This window comes from Scyliorhinus canicula, chromosome 12 (assembly GCF_902713615.1).
Source record: "Scyliorhinus canicula chromosome 12, sScyCan1.1, whole genome shotgun sequence".
NCBI lineage: Eukaryota > Metazoa > Chordata > Chondrichthyes > Carcharhiniformes > Scyliorhinidae > Scyliorhinus > Scyliorhinus canicula.
Genome location: NC_052157.1, coordinates 15,728,906 through 15,753,412, shown reverse-complemented (window position 1 = coordinate 15,753,412; position 24,507 = coordinate 15,728,906). Strand labels below are relative to the sequence as shown.

Sequence of the window (24,507 nt, the reverse complement as noted above, 5' to 3'; positions counted from 1 at the left end):
CCCAGGAATTAGATTGAGATTGAAAACTCTGAAAGACTTGCTGCTGGGGCTCTGTTGGATAGTCAAACGTCGTCTAGTAATTTGAAGGCCAAATGTCAAATCGTGGAGATGTGAGGATGGATGAATGAATAAGTGTTCTGGAGCCTTGCTTGATTATTTGTGAGGATCTGGGAGTATTTATGCAAAACCTCCCTTGCAGAGACTAATTGGGTGGTAAACTAGGTTGTACATGGAATGTTGAAGGAATGCGTTTGATTGGATGAATAATGTTCCATTTTTCCATGTCTTCCTGTGATCTATTATTTTCTAATAGTCATAATCAATTTTATTGTTCAATAGAAAAGTATGTCTTAGGATCAATTGTATCTTTTCTCTATGCGCTTCTTAATTTGGATTTAAAAATGAGAGCATCACTATTAAATTGCACAGGTCAACACATCCCCCAAACAATTTATTGAAGTACGCATTCTGATGTCTGCTCTGTTGGCATGCAACTGTCTTATCCTCTTTATATCTTCCAACACCTCTGTGCAACAGAATCCTATCCATTTCTGATGAAAGTTCAACCACCTGAAATGTTCATTCTGTTTTTCTCTCCATCAATGCTGCCTGACTTACTGAATATCTCCAGCATTCCCGGCTTATTTCAAAATCCAATTCCCCCACAGCGGACTGATTCCTCAGGACAATGAAATAATCCCCACATTTGCTGGTTGAGACATTAGTGACAGTTATGCTCCGTTGTCCAGTTAAAGACTTTGGGTGCGATATACCGGCCACATTCCAGTGGAATCGGGACGGGACACGGCTGATATATTCCGCGAGCGGCCTCTTCCAGGATTTGCAACGAGAGATTACAATTTTATTTTTCCAATTAAGGGGCAATTTAACGTGCCCAATCCATCTACTCAGCACATCTTTGGGTTCGGGGGGGGGGGGGGGGGGGGGGGGGGGGGGGGGGGGGGGGGGGGGGGAGGGGGAGGGGGGTGAGACCCACGCAGGCATGAGGAGAATGTGCAAACTCCAGATGGACAGTGACTCGGGGCCGGGTCTTCGGTGCCGTGAAGCAGCAGTGCTAACCACTGTGCCAGCGTGCCGCCCTCGTTAGATCTCACGGGATGTTGCAATCTGGATCTCGCCCACAATAGCTCACTTAACTATGCGGATGCCAGGCTTAACCAACGCTCGGGATCTACTGGCCTTGCCAAGGAGACCCCCAGCCAGGCGCCCTTTAACACTGGTCCTCACAAATGAGGACCAGGCTGAACGCCATTTGGGGTGTCTCAAAGGTGATCAGAGGTCCTCAGGTGATTGGTATCTGGACAGGGTGGCACCTTGGTACTGCTGATGCCCCTGGGCACCTTGGCATTGCCAGCCTGGCACTCTGACATGCCATCTGGGTGCCAGTCTGGCACGGCCATGGTGCCCAGGTTGCATTGCCAGGCTGGCAGGGGCACTGTTAGGATGCCAGGCTGCAATGCCAAGGTGCCAGGTGGCATTTTGCCCATGGCAGGGATCAGGCCTGGGGGTGCCTTTTCCATTTTGATGGGCGGGGGCCCGGTAACTGTCGGGGGCACGGTAGCACAGTGGTTAGTACAGTTGCTTCACAGCTCCAGGGTCCCAGGTTCGATTTCCGGCTTGGGTCACTGTCTGTGCGGAGTTTGCACATCCTCCCTGTGTCTGCGTGGGTTTCCGCTGGGGGCTCCCACAGTCCAAAGGTGTGCAGGGTCGGTGGATTGGCCATGCTAAATTTTCCTGAGTGTCTAAAAATTGTGGAAGGTGTTCCTGGGTTACGGGGATAGGGTGGAGGTGTGGGCTTAGATAGGGTGCTCTTTGCAAGGGCCAGTGCAGACTTGATGGGTTGAATGGCCTTCTTCTGCACTGTAGATTCTATGAGGCCCCTCGAACAGGTGAGTTGGAGCGTTGGAGGGAGGAGGGGTTCCGTGGGTCACATTGGGGGGGTCACGAGATCGGGGCTCCATTCAAAAATGACGCCCTAATCTCTTCCTGCACTGACGAGTGGAAATCCTCATTGCAGGAAACGTGACTGAGAGTGGCCTGGGTGGGGTATTCACTGCTGAGGCCCGAAAATAAACAGTGTGGTTCGATAGCGCCGGTGTTTCTTTTTCGCTAGCTCACACCCTTTGAAATGGACTAAGACCTTGGCACCTAGAGTTCAATCGAGGGAAGTTAAAAGTAAAGTTGGAGTTAACTGAGCAGCCATTTTATTTGCCCAGGCTAAAAAAGAGCTGTTAGATAATTCAAAAACATTTTACACCTACTGTCGTTCAAATTTCTTGAGAACTATTTCCTATATGATGATTCCTCGCCAGTGTCACGATTCTCTGGGAGAAAGGAAAGCTGCGTTATTTTTATTTATTAAAATTTTTTTTTAAGAGTACCCAATTATTTTTTCCAATTAAGGGGCAATTTAGCGTGGCCAATCCACCTACCCTGCACATCTTTGGGTTGTGGGGGCGAAACCCACGCAGACACGGGGAGAACGTGCAAACTCCACACGGACAGTGACCCAGGGCTGGGATTCGAACCCGGGTCCTCAGTGCCGTAGGTAGCAATGCTAATCATTGTGCCACCGTGCTGCCCTAAAGCTGCGTTATTACCTGCTCTGATTCCCGAACAGTTTTCATTTAAACCAGTTTGGTTTTATGCCAGTTTAAACATTCAGAAGTATCAATTTGCTTTAGGGGCACATGCACCATCATGGCCTTTATGGCTAGAAGTCCCAGCCCAGCCCAGATATAGAGGACACATTTAATTCCTTGGTGTTAAATGGTCCATTTCTCCCCATTGTATTGGATGTCATTGTCACATTGGCTTTGGTAGTGAAACAATGATGTTAAGCAGAGTGGGTGGGATGTAGATTCAATTTAACTTTGCTCATATTTATGTACATAAACCATGTAAACGTCTCCTTGAAGGAGAAAGCTGTCAGTGGACCACTGTGGTGTCTAGTTTAATGAGAAGGCCATATGGTTTATCAATTTCAGGGTGGCATTAGACTATGGAAAGACTATTGCATGTTAGACACACAAAATAATTTTCTGCATCAGCCCAGAAATGTCATCTAATGTCCAAAAGTCCATCATTCACAAACAGGCTTTCCTATGTCAATTGGGCAATTCAAATGATGCTGGATTTACGAAACCACAAAGAGCAAAATAATTTTATTGAAGTGCGATACAATGGAGGTGAGGTCTATAATAAAAACTGGAGTGCTAACATCCACCTACACTGAGCAACAGAGCGAGCCAATACATGTGTTTTGTAGAAATGTACCTGCCCTCTGAAGACTTCAAGAGTAATGAAGAATATTCATGAGCACCACCCTTGATTATTTACTGATGGATCTACAAGCTCTTTTTAAAAATCTGTACGGCTGTGGGACATTGCTGCACCCAGCTCTTTTATCCCAATAGCATCGTAGAATCACTGATTAGAACATAGAACATAGAACATTACAGCACAGAACAGGACCTTCGGCCCTCGATGTTGTGCCGAGCAATGATCACCCTACTCAAGCCCACGTATCCACCCTATACCAGTAACCCAACAACCCCCATTAACCTTATTTTTAGGACACTAAGGGCAATTTAGCCTGGCCAATCCACCTAACCCGCACACCTTTGGACTGTGGGAGGAAATCGGAGCACCCGGAGGAAACCCACGCACACACGGGGAGGACGTGCAGACTCCGCACAGACAGTGACCCAGCCGGGAATCGAACCTGGGACCCTGGAGCTGTGAAGCATTTATGCTAACCACCATGCTACCGTGCTGCCCACACGGTGATTGGTCAATGACCAATCCAAAAGATGTGCAGGTTAGGTGGATTGGCCATGATAAATTGTCCTTGGTGTCCAAAATGGCCCTTAGTGTTGGGTGAGGTTGCTGGGTTATGGGGATAGGGTGGAGGTGTTGACCTTGGGTGGGTGCTCTTTCCAAGAGCCGGTGCAGACTCGATGGGCCGAATGGCCTCCTTCTGCATTGTAAATTCTATGAAATTCTATGATGCTTCAAGGATAAGTGAGCCACTATTGGTGATAAAAATATAATAAGTCAATCGCAAGTGCTTATTTCTGTCTACTGATGGAGGATGGGCTATTCCAAACCAGAATGTAAATAATGGGACAAAAATGCACAGGCATTGCTCTCCTGGAACCAATTAAATAATTAAAATAGAAAAATGCCTTTGATCAAGCAAACTCCACTCCATTGAAAAGGTATCAATGTCCAGGATGGATTAAGGATGTAACCTATAGGATGCCAGGTGGACAAGACCAAATTTGGACCTGGAGTCTCTGCCTTATCTCATTCCATTGTGAACAATAACTTACAATTAAAGACACGATTGTGTGACTGAGGACATTAATACATCTGGGGCTGGTTTAGCACAGTGGGCTAAACAGCTGGCTTGTAATGTAGGACAAGGCCAATAGCGTGGGTTCAATCCCCGAACAGGCGCCTGAATGTGGTGACTAGGGGCTTTTCACAGTAACTTCATTGAGGCCTATGTGGTGATATGTATCACTGTAAGTACACAAGGGGTTAATGTAAATACACTAAGACTAAGTAAATACTAGAGGGAGCACCAGAGACATCATGACTTGCAGACATACAGCTAATGAACACATAGAATAGGACACGGCCAATGGGCAGTCAAGACACCCAGAGGTGATACTACCACAAGGGGGCTACCCATATAAAAGGACGGGCACACATGCTCTTTCTCTGTACACAGGCAACACTTAGAGAGAAGGACAGGGGCAGATCAGAAGCATCACACCCACCGCATGGCTTAGAGCAGACTGGTTATTTAGACTGAGTTACTATAGCAAGATTAGCAGGAGAGTCAAACTCAAGTAGGAGAATTGTTAACTGTTCAATAAGTGCGTTAAACCTATCTCCAAGTCTGAACCTTCCTTTGTTGGAGCATACATCAAGGAAGCACCTTTTGCTACATGAAGAAGCAGAACACAACAGCCTACTTGTGACAATAAGCTATTATTATTATGTGATTAATTGATATATCTTATAGTGAATGTTTGTATTCTCCATCTCCCCATTTGACATCTCTGTCAACCCACTGACAAAGCACAAAGAGAACAAAGAACATTACAGCATAGGGAAACGGCCCTTCGACCCACCAAGACTGTGCCGATCCAGATTCCTCATTTATACCTCCAGCTTATTGCCGAAATAATCTGTATACCTCCATTCCCCGCCCGTTCATGTGTCTTATCAAGATACATCTTTTAAAAAAAAATTTAGAGTACCCAATTATTTTTTCCAATTAAGGGGCAATTTAGAGTGGCCAATCTACCTATCCTGCACATCTTTGGGTTGTGGGGGTGAAACCCACGCAGACACGGTGAGAACGTGCAAACTCCACACGGACAGTGACCCAGGGCCGGGATTCGATCCCAGGTCCTCAGCGCCGTAGGCTGCAATGCTACCCACTGCGCCACCGTGCTGCCCATCAAGATACATCTTAAGCATTGCTATGGTGCCTGCCTCTACCACCTCACAAACTTCTACAGATGTGCCATAGAAAGCATCCTATCCAGCTGCATCACAGCTTGGAAGACAACTGCTCGACCCAAGATCACAAGAAACTGCAGAGTGTGGTGTACACAGCCCAACGCATCACACAAGCTTGCCACCCTCCCATTAATTCTGATTCAGGAAGGCAGACAGCATTGTCAGATGCCCTTCCCACCCAGCCTTTGCCCTCTTCTGGACCCTTCTATCAGGCACAAGATACAGAAGTCTGAAGACCCGCACATCCAGACATAGGAACAGCTTCTCCCCCACAGCTACTAGACTCCTCAATAACTCTCCCTCGGACTGATCTGTTCCCTGTAAGAACACTATTCACAATGCCCTATGCTGCTCTTACTCATATATTTTCTTTGTATGGTCCTTGTTCCGCGCTGTAACCAATCACTATTTGTCGATGTTGTTGATGTACTTTGTCGATTATTCTTTATTGTCTACAGTGTCCGTACTGTATACGTTCCCTTGGCTGCAGAAAAATACTTTTCACCGTACTTCGGTACATGTGACAATAAATCACTCAATCAATCAGGCACCCACCAATCTCTGCGTGAAAAAATTATCCCTGCACATCTCTCCTAAACGTTCCCCCTCTCAGTGCCTCCTTGTCTTCCACCCTGGGAAAAAGCTTCTGATTCTTCACCCTGTTCGATACCTCTCATAATGCTGCAGACCTCTATCAGGTCTCCCCTCAGCCTCCTTCTTTCCAAAGAAAACAATCCGAGTGTATTCAACCTGTCCTCATAGCTGACACTCTCCAGACCAGGTAACATCCTGGTAAACCATCTTTGCACTCTCCACGTCCTTCTGGTAGTGTGGCGACCAGAACTGCACGCAATATTCCAAATGTGGCCTAACTAAATTTTATACAACTGTAACATGACCTGCCAACTCTTGTACTCAATGCCACGGTCGATGAGGTAAGCATGCCATATGCCTTCCTGACAACCTTATCCTCCTGCATTGCCAGTTTCACGGAACTATGGACCTGATCGCCCAGATCCCTCTGTATGTCAGTGCACCTAAGGTGCACCTAATACCATTTGCTGTATAATTCACACCTGAAATTGATCTTCCAAAATGCATCACCTTGCATTTGTCTGGATTGAACTCAATCTGCCATTTCTCTGCCCAACTCCAATCTATCTATATTCTGCTGTATTCTCTGACAATCCCTTTCACTATCTACAACTGCACCTATCTTAGTGTCATCTGCAAACTTGCTAATCAAACAACTTACATTTTCCTCCAGATCATTTATATATATTGCAAACAACAGTGGTCCCAGCACTGATCCCTGTGGAACACCACTAGTTACAGATCTCCATTCTGACTGCTACTTTCGGTCTCATGTTGCCAAGCTTTTATCCATGTGGCTAGCACACCCCAAATCCCATGCGACTTTACCCTTTGTACACTGGGAAATACTTGCAAGGCATAATAATCACCATGATTTTGCTTGAACAATCTATTTGCAGACTGCCTTGAGAGAAGCATGTTTTATAGAGAAGATATTGAGTAAGAAATCTCCGAAGCTGTCTCTTCGGGATCACATCTTAGTCCCTATGGTGTATCAGTGTCCTGCCCTAGTGACTAATTCTAATAAGTTAAAGAATGAAGTACAAATCAGGATTGTCCAGTATTTTCTTCTTGGCATCTGCTTCGGTGTGCACAATAGAATTCTGGCATTCTGATTATGTTAATGAAGAAATAACATTAATAACAGGTTTTTCTGGGCAACACGGTTGCTCAGTGGTTAGCACTGCAGCCTCACGGTACCGAGGTCCCAGGTTCGATCCTGGCTCTGGGTCACGGTCCGTGTGGAGTTTGCACATTCTCCCCGTGTTTGGGTGGGTTTCGCCCCCGCAATCCAGAAGACGTGCAGGATAGGTGGATTGGCCATGCTAAATTGTCCCTTAATTGGAAAAAATGAATTGGGTACTCTAAATTTATAAAAACAAATAACAGGTTTTGCCTAGGCTGATCAAACTTTTAAACAGAACAAACTAGTCGATAGGAAATAAAACACAATTAGGCCAAAGTTGTTTGGGAACATTTGGAATATAGTTTGGACACATCTAGCATAATCGAAAGGGAAGTAAAGTCAGATCGGGCGGACTCCAAAACCTAATCCCCCCCCAGGCCTCATCCCTCACCCACCTTGGGGTTCTGACCCCTCCCTGACCAAAAAGCACAAACGCACTCTAGCCTGGTATCCATGTTGTCCTCCCTCTCGAAACTCCTACACAGTCCCAGTAGTGGTCGCTGCTGGGGCTACTCAGCTGCTAGTCAAGTTGATTGGTTGGCAGCTCTCGAGGGCGGGTCTAGATTTCCCGGGGGAGGGGAGTGTCTCACAAGCACCACGCTAAGGCCCCCCCCCCCCCCCCCCCCCCCCCCCTCTCCAGCTTGTTAACTGTGCAGGAATAGTCTTTTTTTTTTAAAAAGACCTCTCACCACTCTCCTGCCCTTTAAAATTCAGCTCAATGTGTATGAGACTGACAATATTTATTGGTACATAGAACGACAGGAAGTGGTAAAACACCCGAGCAGGAGATTGATCAGTAAATCATAAAGCATATTATTCATGTAGTGACTTGCAGTGGATAGTGAGGAAGTAATGTATTACCCCAGCAGTATTGAAGCAGAACTTTGTTGTGCAATTAAACATTAGAATTCCTACATCTCTCTAGCTTTGACAAAGAGTCATGCAGACTCGAAAAGTCAGCTCCCTTCTCTCTCCAAAGATGCTGTCAGGCCTGCTGAGATTGTCCAGTATTTCCTGTTTTTTGATTTAGTCAATGTTGTTTTGTCTTGTTCAAGTCAAATCTTAAAAATAAACTTCAACAGAGAGGGAGTATTGTTTGGGAACACACTAGCTTTTGAACCAATTTCTCAAGGGCAATTGGGGATGGGCAATAAATGCTGGTTTAGCCAACAAGGTGCACATCCCACGAATGAATAAAATTACTTTTCACCATTGTGGTGCAATGGAGATGCACCCATTGGCAACTCGAAGGATCAAACAATGGTTCTTTTTCAAGGGGTTTAGATAACCTCTGCTGTTAACACAGGCAGCCCAATAAACTTTAGAACATAACCCAAGCTATACGTTTCTATAGTTTCCTGATTGCCTGTGTTACAGAACGACAATACAAAGCAACTTGAGAGACGGTTCGTATTAGAACAGATGAAGCTGGAACTGCATCTATATGAATTGCACAGCTACTTTGAGGTGCTTTTGTCCATATTGGGATGGAAGTATTGCCAAATGATATTTAGGAACCAAACATGCCTTTTTTTTACAGCTAGCATCAGCATCAAACATGTCCACCATTCGGTGTAGCCAGAGATAAGAGGAATGCCCCTTGTTTGCCCAATAGATGCCAATCTCAACCACTTGAGCACTCACCATGTTCATTCCCTTGTGCCTGCTCGGAATGAGATAGCCAATAATGTGGTGTGAACCTGTTCCCTCAGAACTGGATTGCGACTTTCCAAAATTGTTTTGCGAAATTATGGAAGAATGTTCCATCGCAACAGTTTGCCGTTGCACGCCATTCTCAGGTAACCTGAACTTAAGCTTTTTCAGAAAGACTAATCCTGCATGCGACACCTGATCAACATCCTTAAGTGTCCACATGGCTTTATTGAAAACGTGACTAATCTTAATGATAGAAGGCCACTTTTAAGTCAAATATGGTGAGAAAATGGAGTTGAGGTCGAAATCAACCATGATTCTATTGAATCTATTGGCCTATATTTTCTTTTATTTCTTATGGTTTCTGGTTTAAAAAAACTTCTCCAACTCCTGATGATAAATATTTAGCTATTGAAATATTTTTAGTTATTAAGTGCAATCACTGGTTGAAACAAACGGTTTGTTTTGAAAGTCAAGTGACTAACAACCTGTGAAGATTTATTAACTTTAAATTCATGTTCATATGCACAAAATTTTAAATTCATTGAGGATATAAAAAATGAAATAATTCAGAGATTCACAGTCACACATAGCTAGTTCTTTTCAGCATGAACCCCCCCCCCCCCCCCCGGTTCTTTGTCTCCGCATTATTAGTAATCTTTATTAGTATCACAAGTAGGCTTACATTAACACTGCATTGAAGCTACTGTGAAAATCCCCTAGTCGCCACACTCCGGCACCTGTTCAGGTACACTGAGGGAGAATTCAGAATACCCAATTCACCCTATAAGCACATCTTTCTAACTCATGGGAGGAAACTGGAGCACCCGGAGGAAACCCACGCACACACGGGGCGAATGTGTGGATTCTGCACAGACAGTGACCCAAGCGGGAATCGAACCAGTGACCCTGGCGCTGTGAAGCAACAATGCTAACCACTGTGCTACCATGCTCCAACACAGTGATGCAAATACTAGAGGGGTTAGCAGTGTCACAAAGTTTAAATTAACACACAGTGCAGGTAAGCAGCACTCAGAACTTCCATCTCTGTGCCAGATTGGATTTAGTCCCACACACACACCATTTTTCACTGTTTAAGCCATGTGTTGAGACACTCATAACATACTCCCAATAAAATTCGCTCTCTCTCTTTCTCCCCCCCAGCCAAGCTCCAATAATTTTGTGAAGTCACTGGTTTAGTTGAGAGCAGGGGTAACACGGGATACAGTTTATTGTATACAATTCAATTTATGCAGAAATAGATTGGTTTCCTCATATTAATACATAGCTGTGCTCAATTTAACACCTACATTTCTGGGCTTACGCTTTTAAAAAAAACATTACAAAATGGCAAAAACAGATACAGAGTTTGGTACAAATCCTCTCATGCACGGGGTACAATCAGTTTCCTCTTACCAGCAAATACAATGCTCCAACTACAAAGATTTTGAAGCGCTTAATCCCGGCTTGCTTAGAGTTTACAAAAACAATTTATAATAATCTGCACTAACCCATTTCTCTCTCAGCATTTGTCGAAGAAACGATGCAACTCGCGATGAAAGCAATTTTTATGAATTTGTAATTGGTGTAATAAATCTTTAATAAATAGCCATAGGATTGTTTGAGTACAGCTCCCTCCTTACCGCGAAACTGAAGGTGCTAAATGAACCGATGGATTTCCATATCACAAGGTTAGATTAGGGTTTTATTATATGGTAACACAGTTAATACATCTACCTAACCCACACTGCTGGTGGGTGAGCAGTGGAGGGCAGTTGAGAACATGAATGATTCCGATTTAAGAATATACATGTTCACATCATAGAACAATGATTGATGTTGAACGCTCCTTTAAGTGGGTAGGCCTTATATGAATGAAATACTGGCAAGAGAAAATCTCTCTCTATTTGGAGCATTATCCAGGAGTACACCTGACTGCAGCCTGCTGACAGCTTAAACGATGGGTCAGATATATTGCAGGATAGCATTGCTGGTGAGGCTTTGCCAATGTGTTGCCAGCCTCTGTAATCACCAGAATAGACTCTAACTACTGTTCCTCTGGGTTATGTTATCCAGTGTTTGTGGTGATGTCAGAGACGTCACAAGATGGGACTGGACTAAGATTGAAAAGGAGTGTTACACTCAGTATTGTGGGAAAGTAAAGTATATTTAAAACATTAGAGGTAAAATTGGAGATGGATGAGGGGTTGAAGGGTTTTACAGGATGCAGATACTTTGGTTTCAAGAAAACCTAGAAAAGCAAAACGGCAGGATAATAAATGGCCATCGCCCCATGAGTGGAACAATTGATTAATTTATTTTTACATCTTCCTCTCCCCTCCTAAACATGTTAATTCAATCAGGAATGGGCACTGACTAGCCTTTGTTCCTCATTATATATCCAATTTTAAACTGGGCTTGTCGGTACTAGTGAAGAGAGACTTTTCTGCTGTTGGTGTCAAGTTGATCCAGCAACTGAGCACAGCATCACGGGGCTTCCAGATCAGAAATCAGCTGTGGGTCCGACTATAATGTGAACGGGGATTAACTTTCCCCCACTGACTTCTTGGGCTGCATCTCCAGTACAAGTTGGGGGGGGGGGGGGGGGGGGGGGGTCAGCACAAAGGGATTGGAGTTCCACACCCACACTATGAAATTGTGCAATAAATCTGGAGTGACAGCTCAATATCACAAACTGGAGTAAACCCCTCTTTGCTGCAGAGAGTGGGGGGGGGGGGGGGGGGGGGGGGGAGAGAATCACTGACTCTGCAGTTAGCACTGGTTTGAAGCTAAACCATTTAGCGCTGATGCTTTAGTTGTAACATTAAAACAAATCTTGTAAGCAATCAGTTAATGCTAAACTGACATTCAGAGTGGTACAGAGATTACATTCAGGACTAACAATGTAAGGAGGAAGCTTCACTGTGAGCCTTACATACATATTATGGTCCATTTACTCGACATTGGTGTGTGTTGTTTGGGAACGGGGACATCAGTGCAGTGATTTGGAATTTTTCCTATTTCATGCATTCTGTGCCAGTGCCAAGGTCAGGTGCAGCACAGCTGGTTGTTTCTACACTGCCCCAGCATTTGTCTCCTTAGCTCAAGACTGCATTTGTCCGTTTCTGATATCAGCTATTTCATGACCTCTCTCAGATTGGAAAATTAGGGATCGTTTTGATATCATGGAGCCCACGATGACAGGGAACTGCGTCGACACTTCCCAAACTCATTTTGTTCAAGGCATTCCGGAGTCTGGCAGGGAATGGAGCCATTTATCCCATTAGCCCGGGCTGGGATTCACAAACAGATGCAAGAAATAGGAGGGCAGTGTCTAACCAAACAACGATCACAATAAATGTTCTGTAGCTTAAAGGAAAGATGATAGCTTTCTTTCCAAAAAAAAAGGAGGGGGAAGCCCACAATTTCACAGCTGGCATCGGAGGCTATTTCCTTTTAAAACCCAATAAATTCTATGTGAGTTTAAGACTCGGAAGAAATTTATACTGTATAATGCAGGAAAAGAATGTCAATTATATCATCGGTTTTCACAAACTTTTAACATATGTTTACATATTCCAGTCCTCGCTTAATATTTAACTAAAATTTAACAATAGCAAAGCTTCCTTCCTGCTACCTGTGCACACAATTGATCTCTCAAACATTCACAGTTTACTTAAAACGAGCACTCTCTCACACACACACACACATACCCACGCACTCACACTCGTCTGAAATATTCTTAAAGCTGTTACGTCTTTCTTTTACTCAGGGTAAAACATAACAGTTCATATTTTATTTTACATGTTCAAGGAGATATTTTGTCAAAGTAATTTCCCCCCCACACATTTCTTTTTAAAAATAATCAGATCCATTTTTTTTTTGCTCGCTTTCGAATTCAACAGTTATGCACCTCAGGATTATCATGCAGCAAGCTCTCCCTATTTGGAGAATGTGCATCTGATAGAGCGTCAGCACTCCAATTTCTATTCTGCACCTCAATATATAAAAGACACCCAATACACCATGCACTGCATGGTCCCAGTTGAATAGCATCTGGACTGTTGTTCTATTGCTTTTGAGTTCACAGAAAATAAACCCTTATTTCTCCCTCCCCACTCAATTTTAAAATAATCTGTGACTGTTTTGCATTTGTGATTGATTCTGTTTGCGTTACAGATGCCAACATCATTTTAAACTATGTTGCCGCATCTTTCCTGGTGCTGTTTATGTTAAGTCAATGTGATATTCCTCACGAAGTATAGTCGTCCGAGAATAAAATCTTCGGGATCTCTTCCCAAACACACGGTGACAGGCTGAACGGCTCGACCTAAGTGATAACGCCGGGTTTGAAATCGAGAAAAAAAAAAGACATTGGATCTCGGGCTGCTTTGTTGTTTTATATATTGGCTGGGAAGACAACTCTCTTAGCTGATAAAATTATTCTTATTATAAATGTTCTGGAATAGAATTATATCCTTTAATATTCACTTAAGGGTAAGAGCCGTGTGAAGCATTCGATTCAGATTGAGGATGCGGCCTACTTGTATCAACCCTCTTCAGAGGCCTGCGGTTATACGTGGCAGCTGTAAAAGGAAATAGATATTTCAGTCAAGATTTTCGTAAGGATTTCATTCGTGCCACACAAGTACAGCATCCGTTATGATTTGTCCTTTAAGCTTTATCCCCCGAATTGTATATTTGGTGCTGGGCAGGAATTTCTGCTCGAGTGCAATTTGCCTAAGCTCAGCCAAAATCAAAAGAATCATTTCAAGCACGATTGTGCCTGGAACAAATGGAGTCTGTGTGATCCTTTGCGTTAGTTGAAAAACATCACGGTGGCTGGCCATGCCGACAAAATTGGCCGTTTTATCAGATCGGACTATTCACCATTTCTAAACTTGTGCTAATTGTGTTCGCTTGCAGGCCTTCAAGGAGGATTTTAAAATTATGCTTTATTTGAAGCAGGAGGCCTTAGAATCCTGACAGTGCGGCAGGATGCCATTTGGCCCATTGAGTGTACCGACCCTCCGAAAGGACACTCAACCTAGGCCCACTGCTCCGCCCTATCCTCATAACCCTGTGCTTTTATCATGGCCAATCCACCTAACCTGCACATCTTTGGCCACAAATAGGTATATTTTTAAAGCTTTTGGACCTGATTTAACGCGCAAAAAAACAGAATCGCGTTGTCGGCTCGTATAGTGCGGTATTTCTTGGAGCCGAGAACGACTCCTCTATCAACCGGAACTTTGGGCCCCGTTGAGGAACGCCCCGGCGAGTCCTCACCTACCTCATTTTCTGCACTGACGAGCTCATGGCTCGTTTAAATATGCTGATCTGGATCTGGCCCAGCGAAGGGGCGATCCAGATCACGCCGGGCGGAGCGAGTTGGGTAATTTGCAATCGGCCCGGCGCCCAGTGCAGAGCCCGATTTGGGGCTCTTGCGCCATTCACCCGCTGCGTCCGGATCCGCTCTGGGCGCAACGCAGTCGGTGAACTGTGCGTAGAGTTAACGCTTCCAGCCCAAATGACCACTCTACAGACCTGAAGAGGAATAGAAATGTAACTAGTGATATAGTTGGAAAGGGCAGATTGGAAGGTCAGTGACAGGTAGGTTGGAGCTAAGGAGAGATGGACAATGATGTCATGGGCATAAGACAAAGGGGGTGTTCTGTTGAAGAGTCATATGGATTCGAAACACTGACTCTGTTTCTCAATCCACAGATGCTACCAGACCTGCTGAGTTTATCCAGCATTGTCTGTTTTCATTTCAAATTTCCAGCATCCGCAGTATTTTGCTTTAATATCAATTAAATATTTTGGGCAAAACAACCAACGGAACTTTTTTTTAACAGCAATGCCAAACTTTGCTAACCTTTCATCCAGCAGGAAATAATTATTTCCAACTCTGTGCTCAAACTATGTTGTAATTTTTATTTACATAGTGGATCTTTAATCTTGTACGGTTAGTAGGGTTTAGCCAATTGTTAAATTCAAACAGCTGGAAATCAGAAAGCAGGCTTGAATTTGAATTGATTGATATGCCTCCTTCCTCAAGGAAACTCGGCAAAAACCACTGAGTAACTGTTATAACAATGGCTCGGCTTAAACTCGGCTGCAACGTCTGAGATTTACTTTTGATTTTAACCTCTTCCTACCATGATAGAATCAACGAGACCAAGTTCAAGCCAAACCTTTGACAAAAATGTTCAATTCATGTGACAGACATGACCTTAATATTTTTCCAGCAGTGGGTTTGTCAGATTTCTTGTAGTCGTGCAACCAGAAAAAATTGAAGGCGCGCGGGGAGGGAAGGAGAAACTACATTTGACAAAAAAAGACCAGCATGAGTTTCTACTTACTGTCTATGCACATTATCCTTGGCTGCTCCCAATGCCCATCTGGCTTACACTTGATGTTGGGAAAATGGCGCTGTAAGTAGCCATTTTTACACTGATAACGCACCAAGGAGTTAATTTCAAAACGTTCCCTCTTTTTGCCAAAGGTTTTGGCATTGTCTACTACAGGAGGTTGACCACAAGCAACTGAAGAAAGGAAGAGAAAGTAAAATGTCATTTGGAACAACACAAGTGGTTGATACTCTACTGGAATTTGGGTAATCTTAGTCCAACATAACTTAGTTGGTATCACTCTTGCCTCTGCGAATACTGTCCGTGCATTCCTGAGGGACAGCTTGTATTGTCAAAGTAACATCCACTGGTAGAGAGTTTGACCCAGCTGGATATTAAAAATCCCAAGCCTCTATTTAAAGAAGAGTAAGGAGCTGTCTGGTGTCCCGGTAAACATTCCTCCCTCATTAATACCGCAAAAAGAACGGTGATCAATTGATCAATCATCTCACTGCTGATGGCAGGGCCTCGCTGACTGCAGAATGGCTGTTGTGCCAACCTAGCTGACAGTGATTTTTGAGTTCTGAAGTAATTCAATACATGTGACGCACTCCAGATGTGGGATCTAAAGAAAAGTAGACATCCATACACAGAATCCCGAAAGTGCAGAAGGAGGCCATTCGACCCATCGAGTCTGCAGCAAACATAGGGCCACTCCCCCGTCCTATCACCGTAATATTGATCATGTCCAATCCAGCCCACCTGAACCTATTTGGGAGGAAACTGGAGCATCAGGAGGAAACCCAAGCAGATGCGGGGAGAATGTGCAAACTCCACACAGTCATCCAAGGCCGAATGGAACCCAGCTCCCTGGCGCTGTGAGGCAGCAGTGCCAATGTGCCGCCTCGGATAAAGTACTATGTAAACATTTCATTTAGAGAATCTGGTCATCTTTGAACATGAAATTGCCTGACCTATTAGAGATTCATACATTTATTTAATTTCTACTTTATTTTCAAGTACCACTTCCAACTTTTGTCTTTGTGATGGGGTATGGTTCTGTGCTTGCTAATCACCCTAAGAAGCTGATTCAAAAGGTGAGGGAGTTGTGTATGAGTTGCAATTATGTCTTTGATCTGTGCCCCCGTTGAGTGAGACTCTGGGCGGTAATTAATGGAGGCATCAGGGGTCTTACCCACTGGCCGGAGAGCCAGCGAGAGCCCTACATTGTCTCAGCACAGGAAGGCCTGCTGAACTAAGTGCCAATGGTGCTTAACTGGGCAGTGGCAAGCCCTCCCTGGGATCAGGGACCCCAGGGCAGAAATCATCCCCCCCTCCCCCCAAGAAACTGTCTATTGATTAGCATCACCCTTGAGGGAATGGTGGCAGCTGTTGGCAATTCAGACACTTGAGGCCCAGGTGCTCAGAGGGGCCCAGGCCACAGGGAATGATTGTGGGATGGTGGTTAGCAACAAGGACAGGGAGTTGGCTCACAGTGCCAACTCCCTACACTTGAAGCCTGGTCCCTCAAGCAGGCACTGAGTGTCTTTGAGCAACTATGGCCGGGTTTGCTTTTCGGGATTCCTGCATGGTGGGCCCTCCATCTACCACTGGCCGAATTCCAGAAGCAATGGGATGGGGCCCTTATAAGGACATTAATTGTTGCCCATAAACCTTCACACTCCAGATTCAATTGGATAAGAGGTGGGAAAGCGACAAACTGTCCACCTGTTACCCACCCGTCTGACTAAATGCCTCCCTCCTTCCACCAAGCGCACCTTGTGGAGGGCATTAAATTCTGACCTGAGTCAAGTGTGGGGTTTCTGAAAAGTGACGGAATTTTTCCATACTTAATTTCCCTCTTATAATTTCAAAAATAACATGGAGAATGAGAAAGGGGATCAGGTCTACCTGACCCATCACAATCCAAGTGTTTGCATTATTAAATGTGGCCATTCCCATATTTATCCCCTACTCCTAATTCAACAGGCTTTATTACAGTTCATGAACCGTGGAAGTTATAGAACAGTACAGCACAGAACAGGCCCTTCGGCCCTCGATGTTGCGCCGAGCAATGATCACCCTACTCAAACCCACGTATCCACCCTATACCCGTAACCCAACAACCCCACCCCCCTTAACCTTACTTTTTAGGACACTACGGGCAATTTAGCATGGCCAATCCACCTAACCCGCACATCTTTGGACTGTGGGAGGAAACCGGAGCACTCGGAGGAAACCCACGCACACACGGGGTTGACGTGCAGACTCCGCACAGACAGTGACCCAGCCGGGAACCGAACCTGGGACCCTGGAGCTGTGAAGCATTTATGCTAACCACCATGCTACCGTGCTGCCGACTTATGGTGAACCCCAGGCTCATTTTGCCCTGGAATCGCAGGTCGGATAACATTAACGATAGCCGAGTATTATTTTACTCTCAGGTCTGTGCAGGCATGGTAGCAGAGTGGTTAGCACTGTCGCTTCACATGACCAGGGACCACAATCAAATCAGCCAGGATCTTGTTGAATAATGGAGCAGGCTTGAGGTGCCAATTGGCCAGCCCCTGCTCCTATTTCTTGTGCATCATTTAAAAAAATCCCTTGAGAAGGTGGTGGTGAGCTGCCTTCTTGAACGGCTGCAGTCCATGTGGCGTAGGTACACCCACTGTGCTGTTAGGGAAGGAGTTCCAGGGATTTGACCCAGTGACAGTGAAGGAACGGTGATATATATTCCAAGTCAGGATGGTGAGTGACTTGGAGGGAAACTTCGAGAAGGCAGTGTTCCCAGGTATCTGCTGGCCTTGTCCTTCTAGATGGTAGTGGCCATGGGTTTGGAAGGTGCTGCTTAAGGAGCCTTGGTGAATTCCTGCAGTGAATCCAGTAGATGGTACGCATGGCTGCGACTGTGCGTTGGTGGTGGATGGAGTGAATGTTTGTGGAAAGGGTGTCAAGCTTACCTGTCCCCTTCTTGCACGTGTAAGGCAGATGGTAATTACACGGGACATCATTCCACTGACCGCTTTCATGCCATATCATGACAACACAATCTTCGCCACTGTTGAAGAAACTGTCGGGTTGATTGGGTCGCCAATTCTCGTACAACTATTTGAGAGGAGAAAGGAAATAAAATACATCCCATCTTGAAAACTATTAACCCAACAACACATTTTTATGCACTGCGGTCCAGGGAAGAAAACAAATTCACAATTGTTGGAAATCTAAAAGATGACGACAACATGGGCCAGGACTTATTGGGATGGCGGTGGTTTATCCCCGACGATACTGCCAGTCCAGCAGATATTTCACGCTCCAACGAACATTAACTGGCTGCAGACAGACTTCTGTTCTTCACTTGGAAAGGAGACCGGCCTTTGAGAGCTGCGAGCTAACCTGATTGGCCAATGGGGGATTGGGGTGTTGGGGGAAAGAGGACGGCGGGACGGGGGGGGGGGGGGGGGGGCTGCGGATATCAGAACGCAAGGGGGGCTTCCTGAAATTAAAAGGGTCCTTCTGAGGGAGATGCCCCCTCCCTGTCCACCCGAGGGCTGAACCCAATTATTTTCTGGCTTCCTACAAACCCAGGAACTCCTCATGCCAGCCTCACCATCGAGGCTGGGCAGGAAACGGAGTTTAACTGGTCAATAACTGGCCAGTCAAGGGCCTGAACTGGGCAAGTGCAGGTGGCACATCAAGATTTCGCCCGCCCCAGCGTTAAATTGCAGAGAGGTCACGGTGGGCTGGAACCCAGTGGGAAGCCCATCTGAGGAATTTTCCGTGCACCCCATCACCCCCGCTGAAAAAACCCATTGGCGGGTGAGCATCCGAAAAGGTGAACATTTTGAACGCTTCAATTTGCTTGTCAGCCTAGATGCCTTTGTGTAGGGTTCCTCCACCAGGCTGCTCTGGTGATATCAATTATGGGGAGCGCCTCCTTTACACATTGTGGTGGGGAGAGTGGGGGTGGGGAGGGGCTGCCATGTGGGGAAAGTGATTTCAAACCAATTTCAAGGTCTCTCCAGTGCCAGCTGACTTCAGAAGATCAAGTGATGGATGAGGAAATTAGACCATGGAGTGGTTTGAAGTCACAACACCATATGTCGATCTTCCTTCGAACATTCATCATTTTCATGATTGGAAAGAAATAGCAGCAACAAGACTGTACTCAATTGTCCAGTGACAGCGATAATATCAGATAACATGGCTAATTTCTCATATCAATGAAAACCATTCCCTTAGAACCTCCATGAAGGCAAACAAAACTGTATTCCATAGGGAAGACGGATTGATAAATGCTCGGCACCCAATGTTCCAAGACTGTTCTGAAAAGGAGTGCTGGAGAACGGGGTAATGATAATGGTTAAAGTATCCGTTCCTTCTGATTCATCCCCCCCACTGATCTTCCATGGAGTTGGTCATTAAACAAATAATTGATTTTTAATTGTCCAGCATAAATTCTTGTTATTTATTCCTCATTGATTTCACTGACAGGGCTTCATGTTCTCCTTTATTAAAAATAAATTTAGTGCACCCAATTCATTTTTTTCTAATTAAGGGGCAATTTATTGAGGCCAATCCACCTACCCTGCAAATCTTTGGGTTGTGGGGGCGAAGCCCATGCAGACACGGGGAGAATGTGCAAACACGGACAGTGACTCGGGGCTGGGATCGAACCCGGGACCGAACCCGGGACCTCGGCACCGTGAGGCAGCAGCGCTAACCAATGCGCCACCATTATGCCCGGCTTCGTTTTCCTCCTGCACCATTTTCAGGTAAACTACATTCGCTTTTGAAAAATAAAACGGTGATCACAACAAAAGGAACAGGGGGATTGGGGCAAAACTCACCAGTGGGCTGGCATCGGACCAATGGAAATCCCCCTCTATTGTCTTGTCGTTAAGTCCGATCCATTGATAATCCTGGGCATGATCTGGGCACAGAGGTGGCAACAACATCAATTTCAGAGATTGGATTGGCAGAAGTGGAATTGTGGATTGACTTCCATTGTTAAACAAACGTGCACTGACACAACAGTTTTAGGGAGGCAGAATTTTAACCCTAACACAGCTATAGTCGCTCTTGGATTATTTTTGGACTGAAAGATCTGTGGAAGGGTCAGGTCCATTTAGCAGGGCATCACAAAAAGCTCAAAGAGTAGGCGGGTAGAAGAGATAATGTGCTAAATTTTAAAAGCCCATAGGTTACAGCGCAAAGGGGAGCCAGAGGGAATATGATGAGTTCCAACATTTGAGGAGTTGAGAAAAACAGTGAAAAAGAGGCAACAGTGCAATGAAAATCGCTTATTGTCACGAGTAGGCTTCAATGAAGTTACTGTGAAAAGCCCCTAGTCGCCACATTCCGGCGCCTGTCCGGGGAGGCTGGTACGGGAATCGAACCGTGCTGCTGGCCTGCTTGGTCTGCTTTAAAAGCCAGCGATTTAGCTGTGAGCTAAACCAGCCCCAGCCAATGAGTCTCGAGTTCAACGCAGGAAGGTGGAAGAGTTTGTTGTGTAGAGCATTTGGACATTGGACAAGTCCCATGAAAGAATAAAGAATTGGAATTGGAAATGGGAAAGGGAGAGGAGCGATATAGGAATAGCTGGATGTGAGAACATGGCCAGTAAACTCGAGTTTACTTTTGTTTATTCTTTCATGGAACGTGGGCTTTACTGGCAAGGCCAGCACTTGTTGCCCATCCCTAATTTGCCCTTGAAATGAAATGAAAATAAAAATCGCTTATTGTCTCAAGTAGGCTTCAAATGAAGTTACTGTGAAAAGCCCCTAGTCACCACATTCTGGCGCCTGTTCAGGGTGGCTGGTATGGGAATTGAACTGTGCTGCTGGCCTGCCTTGGTCTGCTTTAAAAGCCAGCTCTTTGGCCCTGTGCTAAACCAGCCCCTTGAACTGAACTGTTGACCTTTCTACCATCCTAGTAGCCACATAATGCAATGATAATGGCTGGGATTTTCCGTCCATCTATTCGTGGCAACAGATTTCGCCGATCCCATTGCAGTGAACGGGAGATCTGTCTGAGCACCAAATTCTCTGTCCTCGCTTGCAGCGGTACAGGGGCGGACTCCCAATGGGGAATCCAGCCAATGAGTCTGTTGACAGACTCGGACTGTTTTCATTAGAAAGACGGAGGTTGATGGGCGACCTGATAGAGGTCTACAAGATTATGAGGGGCATGGATAGAGTGGATGGGCAGGCACTCTTTCCCAGGGTGGAGGGGGCGGTCACCAGGGGGCATAGGTTTAAGGTCCATGGGGCAAAGTTTAGAGGAGATGTGCGAGGCAGGTTTTGTATGCAGAGGGTGGTGAGTGCCTGGAACGCGTTGCCAGGGGAGGTTGTGGAGGCAGATACATTAACAGCATTCAAAAGGCATCTTGACAGACAGATGGATAGGATGGGTGTAGAGGGATACGGCACAAGGAAGTGCTGAGGGTTTTGGCAAAGGTTGGTATTGTGACCAATACAGGCTTAGAGGGCTGAAGGGCCTCTTCCTGTGATGTATTGTTCTTTGTCTAACAGTCAATCCCCACTGTTTAGTGTACAATGGACGCAGACATGAGGTGAAGAAAACACAATGGCGGAAAGATTTGTCAGGGTATAGATCCAAGACACCAATTCCTTTCAAGCAGGCCATACTTACCGGGAAGAACACTGACCATCATAATATTGATAAAATTGGAGACAAAATTGACAGAGAAGGATTGAACACCAAGAGATGAGTGTATTTGCTTCCTTATGTTGTGTCCAAGAATGTAAATCTATTTGAACAGCCTGTATTCATGTGGGAGAAGATTTAAAGTCCTTTGTTTTCCTATATAGGGAATTATTTACGTGATTGAGTGATCTACATTAAGGTGGATCCTGAGCTTCTTGGAAGCATGGTAGATGTGAGCTTCCAAATGAGGTCAGAGGTGAAAGGCCAAGGATGCCCATGGATGACCTCGGATAAAGAGTGCTGTCATCAAAAGGTGAAGTGACATAAATGGAATTTGAAGTAAAAAATGTGTTGCCTCAAACACTCACTGTCAACAAACTCTTGTTCCTCTGGAGTGATAATGCTGGCCAAGTGAGCTTTGTGTTCCCTGCATTGATGCTCTGCGGATTCCCATGTCTGTCGGTCAACAAAGTGCTTGTAGCAGTGACCCTGAAACTTAGCCCAACCATCTTCGCACTGTTCCACATCTACAGGAAAGAAATTTGGACCATTAGAGATTGCATTACAATAGTTTGTTTCTGGAACTCAACACCTCTCTGGAACATAGCCGTATAGAAATTTGGTTTTGTACCTTGTAGTCATAAGCACAATTGGAATTAATTGAATAAGGCATGTACGATCTCCAAAGTAAATCACCTCAAACCCCACAAACACTGAAAAAAGTTAAAAACCGCTGTGTATATTAATGGACATCGTTTTCTGCAAAGTCTCGTTTCTGGTAGTGTCCACATGACTGTTAAGTTTGACACTGGGTCATTCCATTTCCTAGCTGGAGACCATGATTTATGTTATGTTAATTTGAGGTTTGGTGAATTTTCATTCACTCCTTTGAATTGTGGAAGATTGAGTTTGTTCCCACCATGATAATCACAACTCCTGCTAGAAAAACTAGCAGAAGCAACGCAGGCTTTTAATGCTTCAATGCTGTCTAGATATTGCCCAGATAATTATGAGTAAGTGTTACAGTCAGTACACAAGCCAATCCCCAACCCAGAACATAACAAGCCATGTACCGAAAGAAGATAACAGTGATGGAACCTATTGCAAAACTGAGAGAAATCAAACTTAGAAGGAATTCTCAGTTAACTTACTGTAAATTGACAAAAACTTAAGACACATTTGCAGGATTGTTAAGACTAGAGGCAGAATTTTCACCTTGACATGGCTCCGGTTCAAAATTTAAAAGAATTTTTAAAAGAGAGGGATTAATCATTGTTTTTTCAGCACTCCAGCACGATTGCCTCTACTTGACATATTTTAATATAATGGTTGCACTAATGCTTTGTTTGGGTAACACTTGCCATTTAGACCATGTGAGAGACTAATAATGAATTGGTGGGATGGTGCATTTCCATAGAATCCCTATAGTGCAGAAGGAGGCCATTCGGCCATTCGAATCTGCTTCGACCCTCTGAACGAGAACTCCAACTAGGCCAATTCCTCCGCCCCATCCCTGCGACCCCACCTAGCCAGGACATCTTTGGACAATAAGGAGCAATTAGCACTTAAACTAACCTGCACATCTTTTCACTGTGGGAGGAAACTGGAACACCCCGAGAAACCCACGCAGACACGGGGAGAACGTGCAAACTTCACACAATTACCCAAGACCAAAATTGAACCCGGGTCCCTGGTGCTGTGAGTCAGCAGTGCTAACCACTGTGCCACCCTGAATAGATGTCCTGAACAGAAAAGTGGCAACAGGTGGATAGCATCAGGGGCTGGCAGAGAATGGAATCTTGAAGTGTCAATTATGACTGACTGGGTATGTTGGAGTTTCTGGCAGTAAGAACTAGATTGTTGAACAGAGGAGTTGTTGAAGCCTAATGTTTATAAACACCATACTACTGTTGGCAAAGTGGGCATTGGAAGACAACCCCTGCTCGTCAAGATTCTTGTCACAGTTGGGATAAGTGTGTCTCGTATTGTATTCAGAATCAAATGGTAACTTTACACCTTTGCAGTAGCGTAGTGGCAATTCACAGCTGGGACGATTCACAAGAAGCAGTTTGGCTTGTTGCCCTAAACAGAGGGAGGCAGTACACAGAAAGTGACAAAGAGGGGAATGTCACAAATCTGCTGCTACCTGCATCGCAAGAATGCCCAGCATTTCTTTGCCCAGAAACCAAAAGCATTATCTTGCTCTGTGCTGGAGGAGAAGGCACAATTACAGGTCTTAAAATAACATTAACGATGGTGAAACAGTGTTAACGCCATTGGATCATGGTGAAAATTTTGCCAAGTGATTCTACACAGAATATGAGAAAGGAAGTGAGTAAACTGTTACAAAGGTTTGACATTTGAGTAGTTTTGTCAAGATTTAGGTGATCCCAATAGTTTGCTCACAACACAGATTATAGGAAGTTCAAGAAGGAACCAAGTTGTATTGTTGGCACTGAAGAGGGGGGGAAAGGAGAATTTAAGATCCCAACTTGT

The 24,507-nt window shown here is 45.0% G+C and overlaps 1 protein-coding gene across 3 annotated transcripts in view; it reads right to left on the bottom strand.

Moving 5' to 3' along the window:
• Window positions 1–13,379: 13,379 nt before the first annotated feature.
• Window positions 13,380–24,507, bottom strand: part of LOC119974518 (aggrecan core protein-like) — a 118,603-nt gene continuing 107,475 nt past the window's right edge. For all 3 annotated transcript variants that reach the window (XM_038813460.1, XM_038813458.1, XM_038813459.1), the window contains 5 exons: window positions 22,380–22,538; window positions 20,193–20,275; window positions 18,306–18,450; window positions 15,358–15,540; window positions 13,380–13,578 (listed from right to left, as the gene is read on the bottom strand). In XM_038813460.1, the coding sequence (XP_038669388.1) occupies window positions 13,484–13,578; window positions 15,358–15,540; window positions 18,306–18,450; window positions 20,193–20,275; window positions 22,380–22,538 (665 nt within the window). In that variant the 3' untranslated portion in view covers window positions 13,380–13,483. The remainder of the gene's footprint in view (window positions 13,579–15,357; window positions 15,541–18,305; window positions 18,451–20,192; window positions 20,276–22,379; window positions 22,539–24,507) is intronic.